The sequence below is a fragment of the Mustela lutreola genome, chromosome 11 (assembly GCF_030435805.1).
Source record: "Mustela lutreola isolate mMusLut2 chromosome 11, mMusLut2.pri, whole genome shotgun sequence".
NCBI classification, from domain to species: domain Eukaryota; kingdom Metazoa; phylum Chordata; class Mammalia; order Carnivora; family Mustelidae; genus Mustela; species Mustela lutreola.
In genome coordinates, this window is record NC_081300.1 from 83,270,224 (window position 1) to 83,286,878 (window position 16,655).

At 45.8% G+C, this 16,655-nt stretch overlaps 1 protein-coding gene across 5 annotated transcripts in view; it reads right to left on the reverse strand.

Annotated features, from left to right (window-relative positions):
- UBE3B (ubiquitin protein ligase E3B) overlaps positions 1 to 16,655 on the reverse strand; it is a 53,618-nt gene that overhangs the window by 25,313 nt on the left and 11,650 nt on the right. For all 5 annotated transcript variants that reach the window (XM_059139911.1, XM_059139912.1, XM_059139908.1 and 2 more), the window contains 7 exons: positions 16,492 to 16,574; positions 9,921 to 10,026; positions 9,500 to 9,620; positions 8,139 to 8,316; positions 6,380 to 6,543; positions 5,069 to 5,236; positions 1,420 to 1,591 (listed from right to left, as the gene is read on the reverse strand). In XM_059139911.1, coding sequence (XP_058995894.1) covers positions 1,420 to 1,591; positions 5,069 to 5,236; positions 6,380 to 6,543; positions 8,139 to 8,316; positions 9,500 to 9,620; positions 9,921 to 10,026; positions 16,492 to 16,574 — 992 coding nt within the window. The remainder of the gene's footprint in view (positions 1 to 1,419; positions 1,592 to 5,068; positions 5,237 to 6,379; positions 6,544 to 8,138; positions 8,317 to 9,499; positions 9,621 to 9,920; positions 10,027 to 16,491; positions 16,575 to 16,655) is intronic.

Below are 16,655 nucleotides of genomic sequence, written 5' to 3' on the forward strand. Positions count from 1 at the left end.
CCTTAATTCCTGCCTGAACTCATGCCTATTTGAGGACTCTTGATTGAGAGTCTGGGTCTACTGAGGGGAGAGCTGTGGAACCTTCCTCTGCATCCACAACAGCCACATAAACAAAAATATTTATGAAAGAATGAATGAATGCTTAATAGAACATGTGAGGAAATGAGCCATTTAAGATACAGCTCTATGTGAAAATTTCCCAAGACTGCTTCATTTGCTTTAGAACATGACTCACTCTCAGATCATGCTGGACCCAGTCATTCAGGCTGTCTTCAGCTGCAGTCACAGAGCCCTGAGCCCGCCTCCAACAGCTCACCAAGCCCCTCCCTCCATGACTCTTAGCCAGTCTGCCACCTCCAATTCCTGATCTCCTAACGACCAATGTCTTCTACCCTGGACAAAACTGTCTGGGGCCCCTTCTCTCTTTTAATTCTTTACCAACCTCTGGGAAAACGTGGTATTAAAAAAGTACTAAACACACAAGTAGACACACAAGCTTAAAAAACATAGGAACTGGGCGCCTGGGTGGCTCAGTGGGTTAAGCCACAGCCTTTGGCTCAGGTTATGATCTCAGGGTCCTGGGATCGAGCCCCGCATTGGGCTCTCTGCTTGGCAGGGAGCCTGCTTCCCTCTCTCTCTCTCTGCCTGCCTCTCCGTCTACTTGTGATTTCTGTCAAATAAATAAATAAAATCTTAAAAACAAAACAAAACAAAAAAACAAAGGAACTTAATGGGACTCACATTTGCTATTTCCCCGCTCTGTCCCAAGCACTGTACCTGAGTACTTGACGTTCTTTTTCTCATTTATTCCCTATCAGGTTGCTAATATTATTCCCATTTTACGAAAGGAAACTGAAGCTCAGGGAAGTTAAGCAACTTGCCCAGGGTCAGCTTGAGAATAATAAGCATCACAGCCCTTCCTGTGTGTCGGGGATTCTGCCTAGCACTTTGTGTTGTTACCTCTTTCAATCCTTACCACACGGCTAAGTGGTATAGGCTACTGTTGTTCCCATCTATGGATGAGAAAATGGAGGCTCACAGAGGCGAGGCCGCTTGCCCAAGATGTCTCAGGAAGTGGCAGACCCAGGATTTGCCTCCCAGCTCCCTGGCTCTGGAATCTTCCAGGGAACTACCTAACCCATGAGTAAATGGTGGAGGTGTGACTTGAACCCAGCCTGAGAGACCCAGAAGGGGTCTGGGTCATCCACTAGAAGGATGGGAACTAAGAACTGCTGAACCCCGTTATGTGCTGGCCCACCTTGTACTGTAAATGTCTTCTGCTCTAACTTTCCTAATGACCCTGCCACAGGGGTCTGAACGATGGCAATAACCACATCAGCAGCAGCTTCCTTACTGATGCTGTGATTTGGCTTCTCCACATTCTAGGAAAGGAATGGAGCCCCACAGCAGTCAACCTACGTGATGAGGTGCCGGGAGCAGTCACAGAACAGCATCAGCATGGCCAAGAGCTGCTTGGACTCTTCAGTGTCATTGCTGAGGCATTCCAAGAAGAGCTTTAACCCTCCGTGGGGCCCCAGCTCACAGATAAACGCCCACAGTTTGGGGAGCAGGTCATCAAGGTAAGTGAGACCTGGAAAAGGACAGAGAAACCCAAGCTTCAGGTGGGGGCTCTACTTGGTCCACAGTTTCTCCTACCCACTGGGGGAACAAAACACTTATCCTTCTCAGTGGACATTAAATGTGCACAAAAGAAAATCATTATCACCACGAGAATAATGATCACAGTAATAGCTAACATTTCATGGGTGCTTTCTAGGTTTCAAATGTCGATCTAAGTACTCTGCATGCATTATCTCCTTTCTATCTTGTGAAACCCAATGTTACCTCCATTTTATAAAAGAAGAAAAAAAAAAACAAAAACTGAAGCAGGGAGAGGTTAAGTAATTAGCCCAAACCAACCAACCAAGCTAAGAAGAGAACCCATGTCTGTATGACTCTGTGTTTTTATTTTAAATCAGGGATCAGGGGGTGCCTGGGTGGCTCAGTGGGTTAAAGCCTCTGCTTTAGCTCAGGTCATGATCCCAGAGTACTGGGATCGAGCCCCACTGCAGGCTCTCTGCTCGGCAGGGACCCTGCTTCCCTTTCTCTCTTGCTGCCTGCCTCTGTGCCTACTTGTGATCTCTGTCAGATGAATAAATAAAATATTTTTTTAAAAAATCAGGGATCAGCAAATTTTTCCTGGAAAGGACTGGAAACTAAGTATTTTTTAGCCTGTGTGGGCCTGGGCTAGCACCCTGTCACACTACTGCAAGCTACCAGTGTAGCACAAAAGCAGCCACAGACGATATGTAAATGAATGGATGAGACTGTATTCCAATAAAACTTCATTTACAAAAAACTAAGTGGTGGGCCGCAGTTGGTATCCAGGCTACAGTTTGCAGACCCTGCTTTAAACCATCTTTTAGGTTCATCTGTATTTAGCAAAGCTTTCCTCTCCTCTACTTCTATTATTCTATTTCTGCTAAAAATGGGAGAGTAAGGAAAGACGGTAGCAGAGATCCTGTGAAGTGTCACAAGAATACTTAAACCTGGGTGAAGCAGAAGACATTTTAGGTCTGCCTCCTGATGGCCTCAAGGCCTCAGACACACAGGCTACATCGCTGTTACATTTTAAGTCTGTTAATATAGCTACTGATTCAGAGAGCCTGGCTCTAAACTTCCACATGTCTCTGAACACGCAGTCAGGTGTGTGCCTCAAATTACTCCTCATATTTGAGTCCTTAGAATACCTCTCATTTTACAGAGCATTCTTGAATTACTTAATCGTGAAAAAGAACTGCTTGGGGAAGATATATCTGCCTGCAGCAAGGGCACAATGACAGACTCAGTCAATGCTGGTATAAACGCTTAGACTAGGGAGGCAGGAAGGAGCCACAGAGGAGGCAAAGAAACGGAACACCCACTTAGTTATTATTCCTAACGGTTTGAGCCCACATTTTCAAGGTCGCAGAATGTGGTTACAAAATGCAGAAACCAAAAAGAAAGAAGAATGCAGAAGCCTCACAATTTAGAAATAGATTAAGAGAAACAGAGTGAGTAGTTAAACCGTGGAGACCACGAATATGCTCCCATGGGACAATCAGGAAGAACTACTCTCACATTATGTGAACGGTCCTCGAGGCGTGGATGAAAATACTCATTGCCAGCCCCGGACACAGATCCAACCAGCACTGCTTCTGGGGGCAACTCCAGCAGAAGCGAAGATGCAGGGCTCTGGAGAGCTCTGCCAGGAAGCAGCATGTGACTCTGGGCCACCAAGTGCATGTGAGGAGCATGAGCAAAGAAGTGTATTATCTTCTACAATCTGCTTTGCATGTTGATGGACAGACCGAATAGTCTACAAACAGTTTAGACTAGTTCATCTCCTTCTTGAAAGGACAGATTTTCAAGTTAGCCAGGAAAACTTCTTTCTGCGTGCTCTCAAAGGAATAGGGGACGCCTGAATTTGTGGTCACCTTAAAATGCTGAGCACAGGCCATAAACTCAAAGTCATGTCACTTTAATATGCTTCTCAAATCCTCACAGTGGGTGCTGGGGTGCCAGGCCTGGTCCGGGACCCTATTCATCTCTTTCTGAATTCTCCTGATGGAGCCTGCCCTGGGCCCAAGGCTTTACATGACACTCCTTTGTCTGTACCCACAGTACACTCACATGCCTGTGTGGCACCTCACGCTTCTCAGAGCAGAACAGAACTCGTGTTTCCCCACCAGCCCCACCCCCAGCTGGTTGTCTCCAGCTTAGCAGATGGTACCACCATCCAGGAAGGCTGCTTGGGCCAACACTCTGGCCTCATCTTTGAAGCCTTTAGCCTTTACTCCTCCAACTCCAATGTACCCGTCAGACCTGCAGACACACAACCTCTAAAACATATGCCAAGGCTCCTGCTTCCAGCCTCACCACACCAAGCCTGTGCTATTCAACCAGAGACCATGCTGCCCCCAGGCGGCACCTGTCAGTGTTTGGAGACCAGCAGGGCTGGCACAGCTGGGGAGGGGGAAGCACTACTGGCATCTCGGAGTAGGGGCCACTACCCTGTAGTGGACAAGATGGCCTCCACAGCAAAGAAGTAACAGGCCTAAGATGTCGGCAGTGCTGAGGCTGGGAAAGCCTCCTGTAATCCAAGTCCGCACTGTCTCCTTACTTCTGTGGTCACAGAGCAGAAAGAATTCTAAAAAAAGTAAAAAAAGGTAAATACTCTATTCCCTTGCCTATAGCTCACCTTCCCACTCTTAGAATCCTCTTGGGAAAGGGACCCTAGCTGTCTTAGTCACCTCTTCACTCTCAGGGCCTGGCACAGACAGGTGCTCTATTAATGTCTGAAGATGAACAAGTACGTGTGAAAGACAGAAGTAGTGGCTTTAACTCTTTATGTAGTCGACAGCTTTATGGCCTACAGACTTTCTGTCCTTCGCCATACTGTTCATATGAACAAGTCCTTTACGGCAGTGGGAAGCCCCAAATGCCCAAACTCTGTGTTCATGACACAAACGACCTTCTTCCTTGCTCAGCTAAGAAGGAAAACAACAGGCCCATCCAAGTGATGGTCAACTATGAGGTCAACAAAAATGGAATTCTGGAAGAACTGCTCACAATGATAACATGCTTCTAAAGTGATGAACAGAAAGGGAAGGGTAAAACTACGCATTTTCATCTAAACATAAGTGTATGTGGATGGGGTACACTCAAAAACAGGTGGTTATCCTTGGCCTACAGGATCAAACATGGTCTAAGTTTTCTTCTTTCTTGTCTTTTCCAGTTTTCTTCTTTCTTGTCTTTTCCAGTTTTTCATTCAGAAAAAGTGCTACCTTCCAAAAGCAAATGCATGGAAATACAAGCCAGGTCACAGGAATGAACTGGTAGCGCTGGGATGGAGGTCAGTATGAGCCATTTAACGGAGGTGTATCAGCCTCTAAGAAGAACAGCTCAAAATACCCTCCTTCAAAAACCGATCTTCCAAGCCAAGAAAGCCGGAAGAAAATCCGCTTTTTCTAAGAACAATCATCCACCAAATGTCAGAGATGGACGAAGACGCCCCAGGACTGCACACCTGTGAGTATCTGCAGGCGGATCTGGGTCAGAGTCGTGAGCGAGGTCTGGTAGAGGACAGAGATGTTGCAGACCTTCTGGACCTCTGCAGAGTCCACACGCTTACCCCCAACAGGCCTGAGAATATTCCGAACGGACGCAGACTTCTGAAACGCACGCTTCAGGAGATCTGGCATGGAGAGGAGAAGGAATGTGTGAGCAGACGTTCAGCCATCTGCTTGGTTTTACTCTGCAAAGAGCATTTCAATAAAGTGATTTACAGGCAGGGCTGGACAGTGGGGCGGCTGCTCTGACTCAAGTCCTTGCTCTGGGATAAATGAAAAAACCATTAACAATAGGCTTTTAGGTGCAACCCAGAGACCTCTTCAGAACACCAGAAAATATCTCAGATCAAGCCAGGCCTATTTGACTCCCACACGGGATTCTTTCACTAGGCCACCTGACCTCAGAACCACAGGGTAAAAGTCTGGAGGATGATATTAGGGGGAAGATGGGCAAAGACAGAGCGGGGTAGGGGTGGTCCTGGGGGATTCCCGGCTCTGGGCTTTAAGGGGGAAACAGTATCAAACTCAAGTAGTGATACTTGGTTTGGGTTGTACTCGACTTCAGTTTTAGACCTTCCTGTTTACATTTCCATCCTGATGAAGGGACACTGAGCTCCTGCTCAGGGACAGCTGCACGATGGGGCTCTGTGCCACACTGGAAGAAAAGTCACCCTGAACCTGGAAATCTGCCACAGGCAGGTGACTCCACCGGATTCCGTGTTAGTGGCATTTCCTGAACTTTTCTCAGAGAGGGCAACAAGAAACCTTTCCACAGAACCTATGACTAAGCAAAGGGGCAATGTGGGGGTGGCCCGGTCAGTGACCCAGCGTCCTCTGCATACAGACCCCCACATGGGAGATTTTCATGAATAGGGAGTCAGAAAAGGTCCACTTCCCTTAAGAAATGGGCCTTCTTTCTTTGTGTTAATGAGTAAGAGAAGATCCACAGACCCCCTTTCATTCTAGCTAAGAGAAATTCTGAGCCAGATGGAAGTTCATAGACCCCACTGCAGCCCTGAGGAACATCCATAATCTCTACACATAATCGTGATCTGGGTCACCTATTTGTTTCCCTGGTCCTTGTTTTCTAGCCCTAAGGGTTTTCTGTTGCTCTTTTGCTAAATGTGAACTTTCCTGAAGCAATCTTAAAGCCCATGTGGGAAAAGGTCGAGTGTCACAGAAGTGGAGGGGAGCAGACACACAGGGAAAGCAGGAGCTGCACCTGAGCTAAGCAGACCCATGGGCTCCCCCCCGGCCCAGCCACTCACTCTTCACAGGAAGCACATTCTGGGGGGATGCTGGCTGCACATGGGCTGGCTCCTGGTTCTCCAGCAGCTTCTTGCTCAAGATGTCACTGAAGAAGATCCGGATCAGAGGAACACCCCACAGGAACTGCAGCTGCTTGGTGATCAAGGGCATGGACTCGTTAAGGCTAGGAGAGAGCAGGAGACCAGGCACGTCAGTTCCACCTGATGGATGGCCACCGACAGCCCACTCAGCTCCTAGTGGGCCTTCCACTTGAGGGCTGGGCTACGGCCTGCCAGTCAACATGGCAAATGAGAGGATAAAAAAAAGAAAGTGGGATCCACAGATGCCACCAAGGACCTAGATGCATAAGGCAATGCTCTCTTGGTCTTCTCTGCCACCCTTCCCAAGCTTCCTGTGCTGCCGACAGCATTCCTACTCAACCCAGAGCCCCAGGCTCCCCACAGCACAGTCCTCCCAGACACCTGGCTCTGTTCTTCATCCTGACCCCACCCCATTCACCACCCGGTCGACAAAAGCTAAATGATGCTTGCTGTACTGCCTGTCCTCTTCTTCACACCTAGACTACAGGCCTGACCTGCAAGTCTCTGTGACCCCCCAACCTCCTAAGAGTCTCCTTCCCTTCAAGTACTCTCCCCCCGACTCCGCACAGTACCCCCAGCATTAGACTCACGCCTGAAATCTGCTTACTTTACCTCCCGGCTCCACATTCCATGAAGGCTCCTGTGGGCTCCCAATATCACAGGAGAAAGAGCCACCACCCACGAGCATGGGCCAAGCCTAGAGGCAGGCCCTTGACATGCCTTATCTCATTTGATCCTCGAAACAACACTATCCAAGGGACTGGGAATATTTCCCTGTGTTTCAGGACTGGAGAGTGGGGTAAAGCGGCTTGTCTAAAGCCCCCCAGAGCAGACCAGACTGCACAGTGCTGTGCTCCTCTGCCCCTCCTGCCTCCCATACTATCCCTCCTGTGTCCCAGTCACATCATGCTCCATCCTCTTCAGGCTGGGGTGTCACACGAGGGCCTGCCACCAGCTGGTCATTTGTCTTTCCAACTAGATGGCTCTCAGACATGAGGAAGAGATGCAATCTGGGGAATTCCTTCCCTGCTCCTTTCTTTGCTTCCAGGGCAGCTTCCAGGAACCCAGGGAGATATCTGAACAGAAAAACAGCTGGGAGCCACAACCACCTTCACTCCTAAGACCCGCCTTATCTCAGTGAAGGGTACAGGTTTCACGTCGAAACTCATGATGCCATCTTAATTGCTCTCTTCTTGCCTAGCATTTTTAATGTTTTTGAGTTCTGTAATTAAAAATTTTTAAGTTGATATTCCACCTCTTGAAAAGGATGAGGTGACTTCTATCCCCTTTCAATCATGTATCTTATTTTAGCATCTCCAAAATACAACAGTCTAGGGGGTCAAGAAAAGCGATATTGAAAAAGAAAAAATAGTATTGACAGAGGAGATTCACAATTTACTAAAGAATTAAATACAAAATAAAATGACCCCCAAACAATTGCTGATATTTATAGGTAAAAAAAAAGAAACTGAAGGGATATTCACACGGGTAGTCTCAGGGTAGTGGAACAATGGGGTGGTTTTTATTCTCTTTTAGTTTTATCCAGATTTTATTCAATAAATATATATTACTTTTGTAACAGACAACACAACGACAAGCTGGAAGGAGGGAAGGAAGGGGGAGGTGGTGAGAAGCAGGCAGGGGACAGGAAAGACAGCAGTTTGCCCCCAGGACTCACCCGTAGTCCACTGACTGCGAGAACCAGCCAAGGACGGGGTGCCAGTGTGTCAGGTTGGACTTCTTCTGGGACACGTACTTCTGACAGTAGCACAGCATCTGGGTGAGCAAACTCACGAACCCGTCTGTCTCCTCCTCTAACACACTAGGGCTGAGGGCGCCCAAGTGCAGGAGGTTTCCTACAAACAGAGAGTGGAGAAAACGGAGTGTGGCAGGGCCAGGTGACCTGCTGCATCACCTTCACAGCCCTGCTCTCTGCCCAGGGCTCTTGCAACCATGTCCATGTGCAAAAACAAACTCCATGCGGAGAGGTTCCTGGTTTCAAATCTCGGCCCTGCTGCAGAGGAGCTGCGTGCCCCTCAACCCACCTCTCCAATCTGTTTCATAATTCTAAGACTGGAATAAGGCTCCCCACTCCTGAGGTAAGGATGACGGGAAGTAACGTAATGTCAGAACCACAGAGGTATGATCTTTAGTGAAGTAACACTTCACTATTACACTAAGATATAAAAATCAAGTCAGTGTAAGAAAGGACCTCTGGAAGGGCATCTGAATGTTCTGGGAAATCACTGTTCAACACTCATGGAAGTTATTTAAATTGCCTCGTGTGAGGACTCTCACCATAAACTCTCTTAAAATTTTGCACAAGAAGCTTTTTCTATGTAAAATAGCTTCTAAGTGATGAGAATTACGTACCACTGTTGATTTCAAATGCTTCTCTCCATTTGCTCCTGTCCTGTCTTCAATCACAAGGAAAACGTTAAAAAGATGATGCAGGCCCTATTCTGATCTAACACCCCCGAACTGGGCCTGTCCTCCTTTCTTGAGAGGAGAATTATCCAGGTGATTCATCGCATTTTCATTTTTCCCTTGGCTGCCAGGAAGCCAAGCACCGAAATTCAACATTCATTTTATTTTATTTTTTTTTTTTTATTTTTTTTTTTTTTTAAAGATTTATTTATTTGTCAGAGAGAGAGCGAGCGAGAGCGAGCACAGGCAGACACAGTGGAAGGCAGAGTCAGAGGGAGAAGCAGGCTCCCTGCGGAGCAAGGAGCCCGATGTGGGACTCGATCCCAGGACGCTGGGATCATGACCTGAGCCGAAGGCAGCTGCTCAACCAACTGAGCCACTCAGGCATCCCTCAACATTCATTTATAGTTACTCAACTAAGTTGCCAGGCTGATATATTTTCCATTGATTTTCTATTTTATGTGTCTGTTTTATCTACCTGAGTATATGTCTTTTAAGTACTTCCAAGTGTTACTAAAAACAACTCATGATCTCCAGAACAGTAAAAAACAAACACACTTGGACTTTTCCCGACACCCAGAAAACAGTCAAATTCCAGCCACGGATCCTCACCCATTAGACAAAGCGTATGGCATCCTTCTAAGCTTTCACATACATCACGGCATCGATCTTCGTTTCTTAAAAATGTGATGAACTTACGAAGCATGTCATGAGATTCTAAAACAGCGAGGCGCTGCAAACAATTGTAGACGGTTAGAGTGAGAGCTGACAGGAGGAATTTCCCACTAGAGCATGACCTCGATGGCTTGCAGATCAACTCTTGGATGCCAGACGTGCTCTCCATGGCCAGGAAGAAAGTCAACAAAGATGGGAACCTTGCTCTCTGGCCTGCTAACACGAGTGTGCCTACAGTGGCTACTGGCTTAGAAGAAATCTCAGGAGAAGTGGAAATTAACAGAGAAAACATTTATTCTCTAATTTCTAAGAAGAAAAGCAAACCCAGACTCGGGGGGGACATCACAGAGTCACTTACCTCAGGGGTCACTGTGCTGAGATGAGTCACAAGAGCAGGTACAGACATGACGTGGATGAGGAATGGCCGAATCAGATTGTCTGAAAATTGTGCGGCAATCACAGGGCTAGACATAGACAGATCACCTTATTCACACGGGTTTGTGAGTCACCCCAGAGCCAAAGAACCATTCTGCCAATGCCCCCAATTCCCCTGGAATTTTGCTTCACAGGACTTCTGGGGAAAACTAAAGGTTGATGATGAGGACACCGGCAGGGGGACTGGCTGAAGCAGGGACAGTATAGTCATAGGGTACAGCTACGAGACAGATACCTGTTTTCAAGTTTTACTGACATGAGAGAATATCCATGCTGTAATAAACTTTAAACAAAACAGAATAAGGAACTATGTCCAGGGGAGGTGAGGGAGGAGATAATAACCGGGAGGAAGGAAAATACCTTCTGGAATGCTGGCACAATGCTGGGGAGTGGTACTTATGCAGGCGGGTTTACTATGCGATAACTCACCAACGATTAACACTTCAATTAAGCAATTTATTTTAAGTATGCATTATGATAATAATACTTAGATATGTACATACACAGATAAGCCCATAAGTATATACAAGTGAAAAAAACCCAAGAAAGACAGATCTAAAAAAAAAAAAATGTTGATGTTTGGGTTGCAGAATCATGAGAGACATTTTTTCTTCCTTATACTATCCTATTCCATCCAGGTTTTATACAATATGCATGCAGTTCTCCATAAAAAGAAAAAAAGACAAATGTTATGAAAATAAGAGAATGATCCTTATACTGCACACCATATATAAAAATTAACTCAAAACGGATTATACACCTAAATGCTAGTTAAAACTAAAACTGTAAAACTCTTAGAAGAAAACACAGCAGTAAATCTTTGTGACCTTTGGTTTGACAATGATTTCTTACATAGGAAAAAGAAAAATCACAAAAATCTGGAGTGCCTGGGTGGCTCAGTGGGTTAAGGTCTACCTTTGGCTTAGGCCACGATCCCATCGTCCTGGGATGGAGCCCTGAGTTGGGCTCTGGGCTAAGCAGGAGCCTGCCTCTCACTCTGCCTCTGCCCCTCCACCTTGCTTGTGTGTGCATGTGCTTTCTCTCTCAAGATGGATGAAAAAACTCTTAAAAAAAATTTAAAAACCACAAAATCTAAAACTCTTGGCTTCAAAAGACACCATCATGAAAGTAAAAAGACAACCAGCAGAAAGGAAGGAAATATTTGCAAATTATCTCCTGATAAGGGACTTTCATTTGGAACATAAAAAGAACTCATACACTCAACAACAAAAGACAACCCAATTAAATAAAGGGCAAAGACATTTTTCTTTGAAAGACATTAAACAGACATTCTTCCAAAGAAAGAAGAGCAAATGGTTGCTAAGCACATGACAAGATGGTTAACATCGCAGGCCTACCGGTCAAACCGCAGGATCAAAACAAAAGGAAGGGATCACCTCACACCCAGGAAGAGAGCTTTGATGAAGATGGTAACAAGAGTTGGTAGGAACCTGGAGAATCTGTAACCCTCATGTATTACTGGTGGGAATGTAAGATGGTGAGGCCACTTTGGAAAAGTCTGGCAGTTCCTCTAAAAGTTCAGCACAGAGTTACCACCTGATCCAGCAATTACACTGCTAGGAATACACACAAAATGAAAAACAGGTCCACACGAAAAACCTACACATGAATGTTCACAGTAGCACCACTCAACATAGCCAAAAAATAGAAACAACCCAAATGTGGCATGTCCCTACCACAGAATATTACTCGGCTACAAAAATGAAGAACGGACGCATTCTTCTTCTTCCATTTTTTTTTTTTTTTTTTGAGAGAGAGATCACAAGTAAGCAGAGAGGTAGGCAGAGAGAGTCGGGGAAACATGCCCCCCGCTGAGCAGAAAGCCCGATGTGGGCTCAATCCTAAGACCCTGAGACCATGACCCGAGCCGAAGGCAGAGGCTTAACCCACTGAGCCACCCCTGGATACATTCCAGGCACCCCTGGATACATTCTACAACACGGATAAACACACTGTGCAAAGTAAAAGAAGCCAGGCATGGAAGACCGCACGTTGTAGGATTCCATTTATGGGAAACGTCTAGAACAAGCAAATCCCAAAGATTAAATAGATTAGTAGTTGCTGGGGACATGGGAGGGGGCAGGGGGTGGGAGTGGGAGGGAAGGCATGTGGCTGGTAATGGCTACGGGGTTTATTTCTGGAATTAGACAGTGGTGATGATTGCACAAGTCTGTGATCTGTAAGAGCACCTGGGTGGCTCGGTCGTTAAGCGTTTGTCTTTGGCTCAGGTCATGATTCCAGGGTCCTGGGATTGAGCCCCACATCGGGCTCTCTGCTCGGTAGAAAGCCTGTTTCTCCCTCTCCTACTCCCCCTGCTTGTATTCCCTCTCTCGCTGTCAAATAAATAAATAAAATCTTTTACAAAATAATAAAAAATAAAAACCAGTGAACTGTATACTTCAAATGAGTGAAAGGTAAAATATGTGAATTATAATTCAATAAAGTTATTTTTAAAAACACCAGAGGTCATGCAAGAAAAAAAAAAGGAGGTAGAACTTACAGGAGGAAATTGATTATCTTCTAGCTAATACTTGCAACAAGCAAGTTATGTTACCAGTACTTAGACTATCAGAATTTGAATTATAAACTTTCACTGTCAAGGGTACCATTTTTGGGACAAGAAAACTAGTATGGCTAAAATGCTCAAAACACCAGAGACTCTGTCAACCACCTGCCTAAAGGAAGCTGAACAACCAAGCTAAACTCACTGAGCTGACTTGGACAAAAGAGAATTCTTTAAAAAGAGAATTAAATTACTTTCTCTATGTTAGAAAGAAGTGTGGATCAGGACTAAGCAATTACCCAGACAGAAGAAAAGCAAACCACAAGAGGATGTCACCAAAACTTTAACTCATCACTTCCTGCTTACAAGGGAACAACTGCATCTCCAAGGGGGAGCCAAGGGCAGGATCCCACCCTAAGTAACTCTGCCTGACTGACCAGGAGTGAGGCACTGCAGGACTGTAAGGAGGCCAGTCTCAAAAGACCACACCGACATACCAGACACCCCATTTCCCTCAATGCCTGGTTATCTATAGCCCCAGCACGAGGTCATCAAAATCTTCCTTTAGCCTTGTAGTTGTTGCACTTAAGCCTCAGGTGATAAATCCTACCAGTGTCCTGCCAGTGGTACATTTAGCAGGGTGCACCTTATATGCGGGTCTCAGTGGTAGGCACCTGGGCAGGGGAGGAGAGGACAAGGGAGGTTCACTGCACAGTGCCCACCAACAGAGAGCTCATTCTGCAACCAGGGAGAGGGACGGGCACATGGGAAAAACAGAAACCAATCCTGGGCAAACCCGGGGCCTGGGTTATAAATGGAATGAGGAGAATTTGAGAAAGTTCAAATTCAACATATATTGTACCTAGAATAAAAAAATGTGTCCAGTAGGTGAGGCAAGTAGGAAGTGTAAAGAACAAGGAGTAGAGAGCATGGGCTCTGGAGTCAGGCAGCCTGGGTTTAACTCCTGGGCCTGCCACTTCCTGCAGTGTGACTGGGGGCACATGGCTTAACCTCTCTGGGCCTTAGCTTCCTCACCTATAAAACTGAGATTGGAGAATATGGTGAGTAGTCAGTTAATGTGAGCAGAAGTCTTAAAACAATCATGTGGCCCATAAATGTTAGCTATTTGCAGCATAAGATTTGGTGATCATATCTAAACATACCATTTATAATTTTGCAGACTTTCAGTAGTATACTCTAGTATGAAAAATTCATTAGATATCTCATTTTAAAAGAGATAACATTTTCAATTACATACAGATATTTTGATACAGTTAGAATTACATACAGATACATACAGTTACAATTACATACAGATATTCCTGGTCATTTTCAATTACATACAGATATTCGGGGGCGGGGGGGAAAGGCGCACTGTTGAAGAAAAGAGCTTTAGAGCAGCCCGGCCTTTACAAGTGAGTATAGACTTGAGTATAGACTACAAGTCTATAGTAGGGGGTGAAAAAACCTAAAATGCTGGATGCCACTGTATTCTTAAGGGAGAAGAAACATGCTGGAACAGCTGGCTGTGACCCTCTTGGTGAATTACACCATGAATTACTACCCTCTCGGGGCAGGGGAGGGACGCTGGAACAGAAGGAAAGATCTGTGTTCTCAGGAGACAGAGGAGGAGGCAGAGCTGCTGCTGCCCCAGAGCTCAGGCATCCATGTGTCAGCCCTTTGCTGTCCCTGACAGAGCAGAGGGTGGGTGATACTGGAATGAGCCGCCCCAGAAGGGGACTCAGGAAAAGAAGTTGCAGGAAGCCTCCGGCTGGAAAACCTGCTTCTACCTACATCCTATGACTCATTAAATAGAACTCCTTTCAAGGTCTGCGAGGAAGGTATAATTTACTAGATAACCTGGTCTACCTCTGAACTAATTATAGCATCACTGGCTGACACTTGCTCCTCTGTCTTAAGGATCTCCCCTCTAGAAACGTGCTGTCCAATGCAGTAGCCAGTGGCCACGTGTGGTTTCCGAGCACTTAAAATGTGGTTAGTTCAGCGACAGATAGGCTATAAGTATAAAATCCACCCTAAGTTTCAAAGACTCAGTATGAAAAGAAAGAAATTATTTTTTTTTTGATGGGTTTTAATTTTTTTTAATTGAGAGACATCACAAGTAGGCAGAGAGGCAGGCAGTGGTGGTGGGGGGAAGCAGGCTCTCCGCTAAGCAGAAAGCCCGATGTGGGGCTTGATCCCAGGACGCTGGGATCATGACCTGAGCCGAAGGCAGCAGCTTTAATGCACTGAGCCACCCAGGTGCCCCGAAAAGAAATTATTAAGTTTATAACTAAAATAAATAATCTAAAAACACTGACTTCATGTAGAAATGATTATATTCTAGATACACTTGTTTACATAAAATAGATTATGTAATAAAATTACATAAGATTTAATTTTCCCCTTTTTTGGACTTTTTTTTTTTTTTTAAAGATTTTTTTATTTATTTGTTTGACAGATAGAGATCACAGGTAGGCAGAGAGAGAGAGAGAAGGAAGCAGGTTCCCTGCCGAGCAGAGAGCCCAATGTGGGGCTCGATCCCAGGACCCTCGAAGCATGACCTGAGCCGAAGGCAGAGGCCTTAACCCACTGAGCCACCCAGGCGCCCCTTTTTTGGACTTTTTAAATGCAGTTCTTACTATATTTCTATTGGACCAGGCTGTTCTAGACCAGCCTTGTCCAACAGAACTTTCCATGATGATGGGAATGTTCCTTATTTGTGTGGTCCAGTAAGGTCATCACTGCTTAGTCACATGTGGCCCGGAAGCACTTGAAACATGGCAAAACAAGGAACTGAATTCTTAATTCTAACGTATTTCTAATAGCCCCTGGGGATCAGTGGACAGCACAGTCTTGACCAGTGGCTCACATATGGTTCACAAACCAAATTCTGCCCACCGCATATTTTTCTAAATACAGTTTTATTAAAACACAGGCCCTTGTCGCTTCGGTATGTATTGTCTAGGCTGCGGTGTGCTGCAATGGCAGGGTGGCTGTGACAGACACCGTGTGGCCCACAGAACCGAGAATGTGTAGAAGCTGGCCTCTTACAGAAACAATGTGCCAACTGATCCTCTAGAAGATCATTTTCCAAAACAGTATTCCGTAGAAAAGGACCATTAACAGACACACTCCAGCACTGAAAAATCAGGCGAGGTTATTGCACATTCAGGAAGGTTTGGGCCAACATCAGATTAAACAAGCCCAAAGGTTCCTGAACCGCCAGACTTGTCGAGGGCTTCCCGTGGTTAAGTGCCCTGTGGATTAGCAAGGGGGGCAGAGCAGGGCACACTACCAAGCTGATTTGATCACAACACTCCCTCTGCCCTAAGTTTATTATTACCTTGAGGATTAAGGTTATTGGGTTACCTTATTAACCTCTTCCCCCAAGTTAGTGCTGCTTTTGACAGCTTAAGATAGTTCCGGACCCAAACAGACCCAGCTCTGTGTACCTGATGATTCTCAGAATTGCAGGCATCATTTCCACAGAGAACTAGTTAGCTTCTTATGTATTTTCTATTTCTTAAGTGAAGGCAAACAGTACCTCCTCTCTGGGCCTCTAGATTCGAACATTTTAAACCCGTGTTCACAACACTACTCTCTTAACCCTCTGCTTGGCCCTTTGCTGGGCCTCCTCCAGCTCTCGGGTTCTATCAATTAAAAGCTCAAAAGGACAAATGCTTGTATCTCGGGCCCTTGGCACAATGAAAGCAATTCACTTTGAAAAGCTTCCTTCGATGGGGGGGGGGGGGGGGGAAGAAAAGCTTCCTTCGAATCATGATACCAAAACCTCAGGGACACAGACAGAAGAGCTGCCACAGATGGTCACCATTGAAGAATGACACTTCCGGTGAATTCTGATAAAGCAGGCAAGCCCAAACTGAACATAAGGAATAGGAGAAAAGGAAAGCAAGAGAAGCAAGCCTCTCGAAGCGTGCCAACCCCTCAGCCGGTGTCTGCTACTTACCGCAGTGCTAGAGAAAAGGTTGCAGTTAAAGTGCCTTTGGACAGACAAGGCCGGGGTCTCGCCAGGCCACGGGTTAACAGTACCTGAAAAAGAACACTTCAACTGGTCAGGGGACAACGCTGATTATATATTCACATGTATGTAAAAAAGCAGTGTGGAAGTAA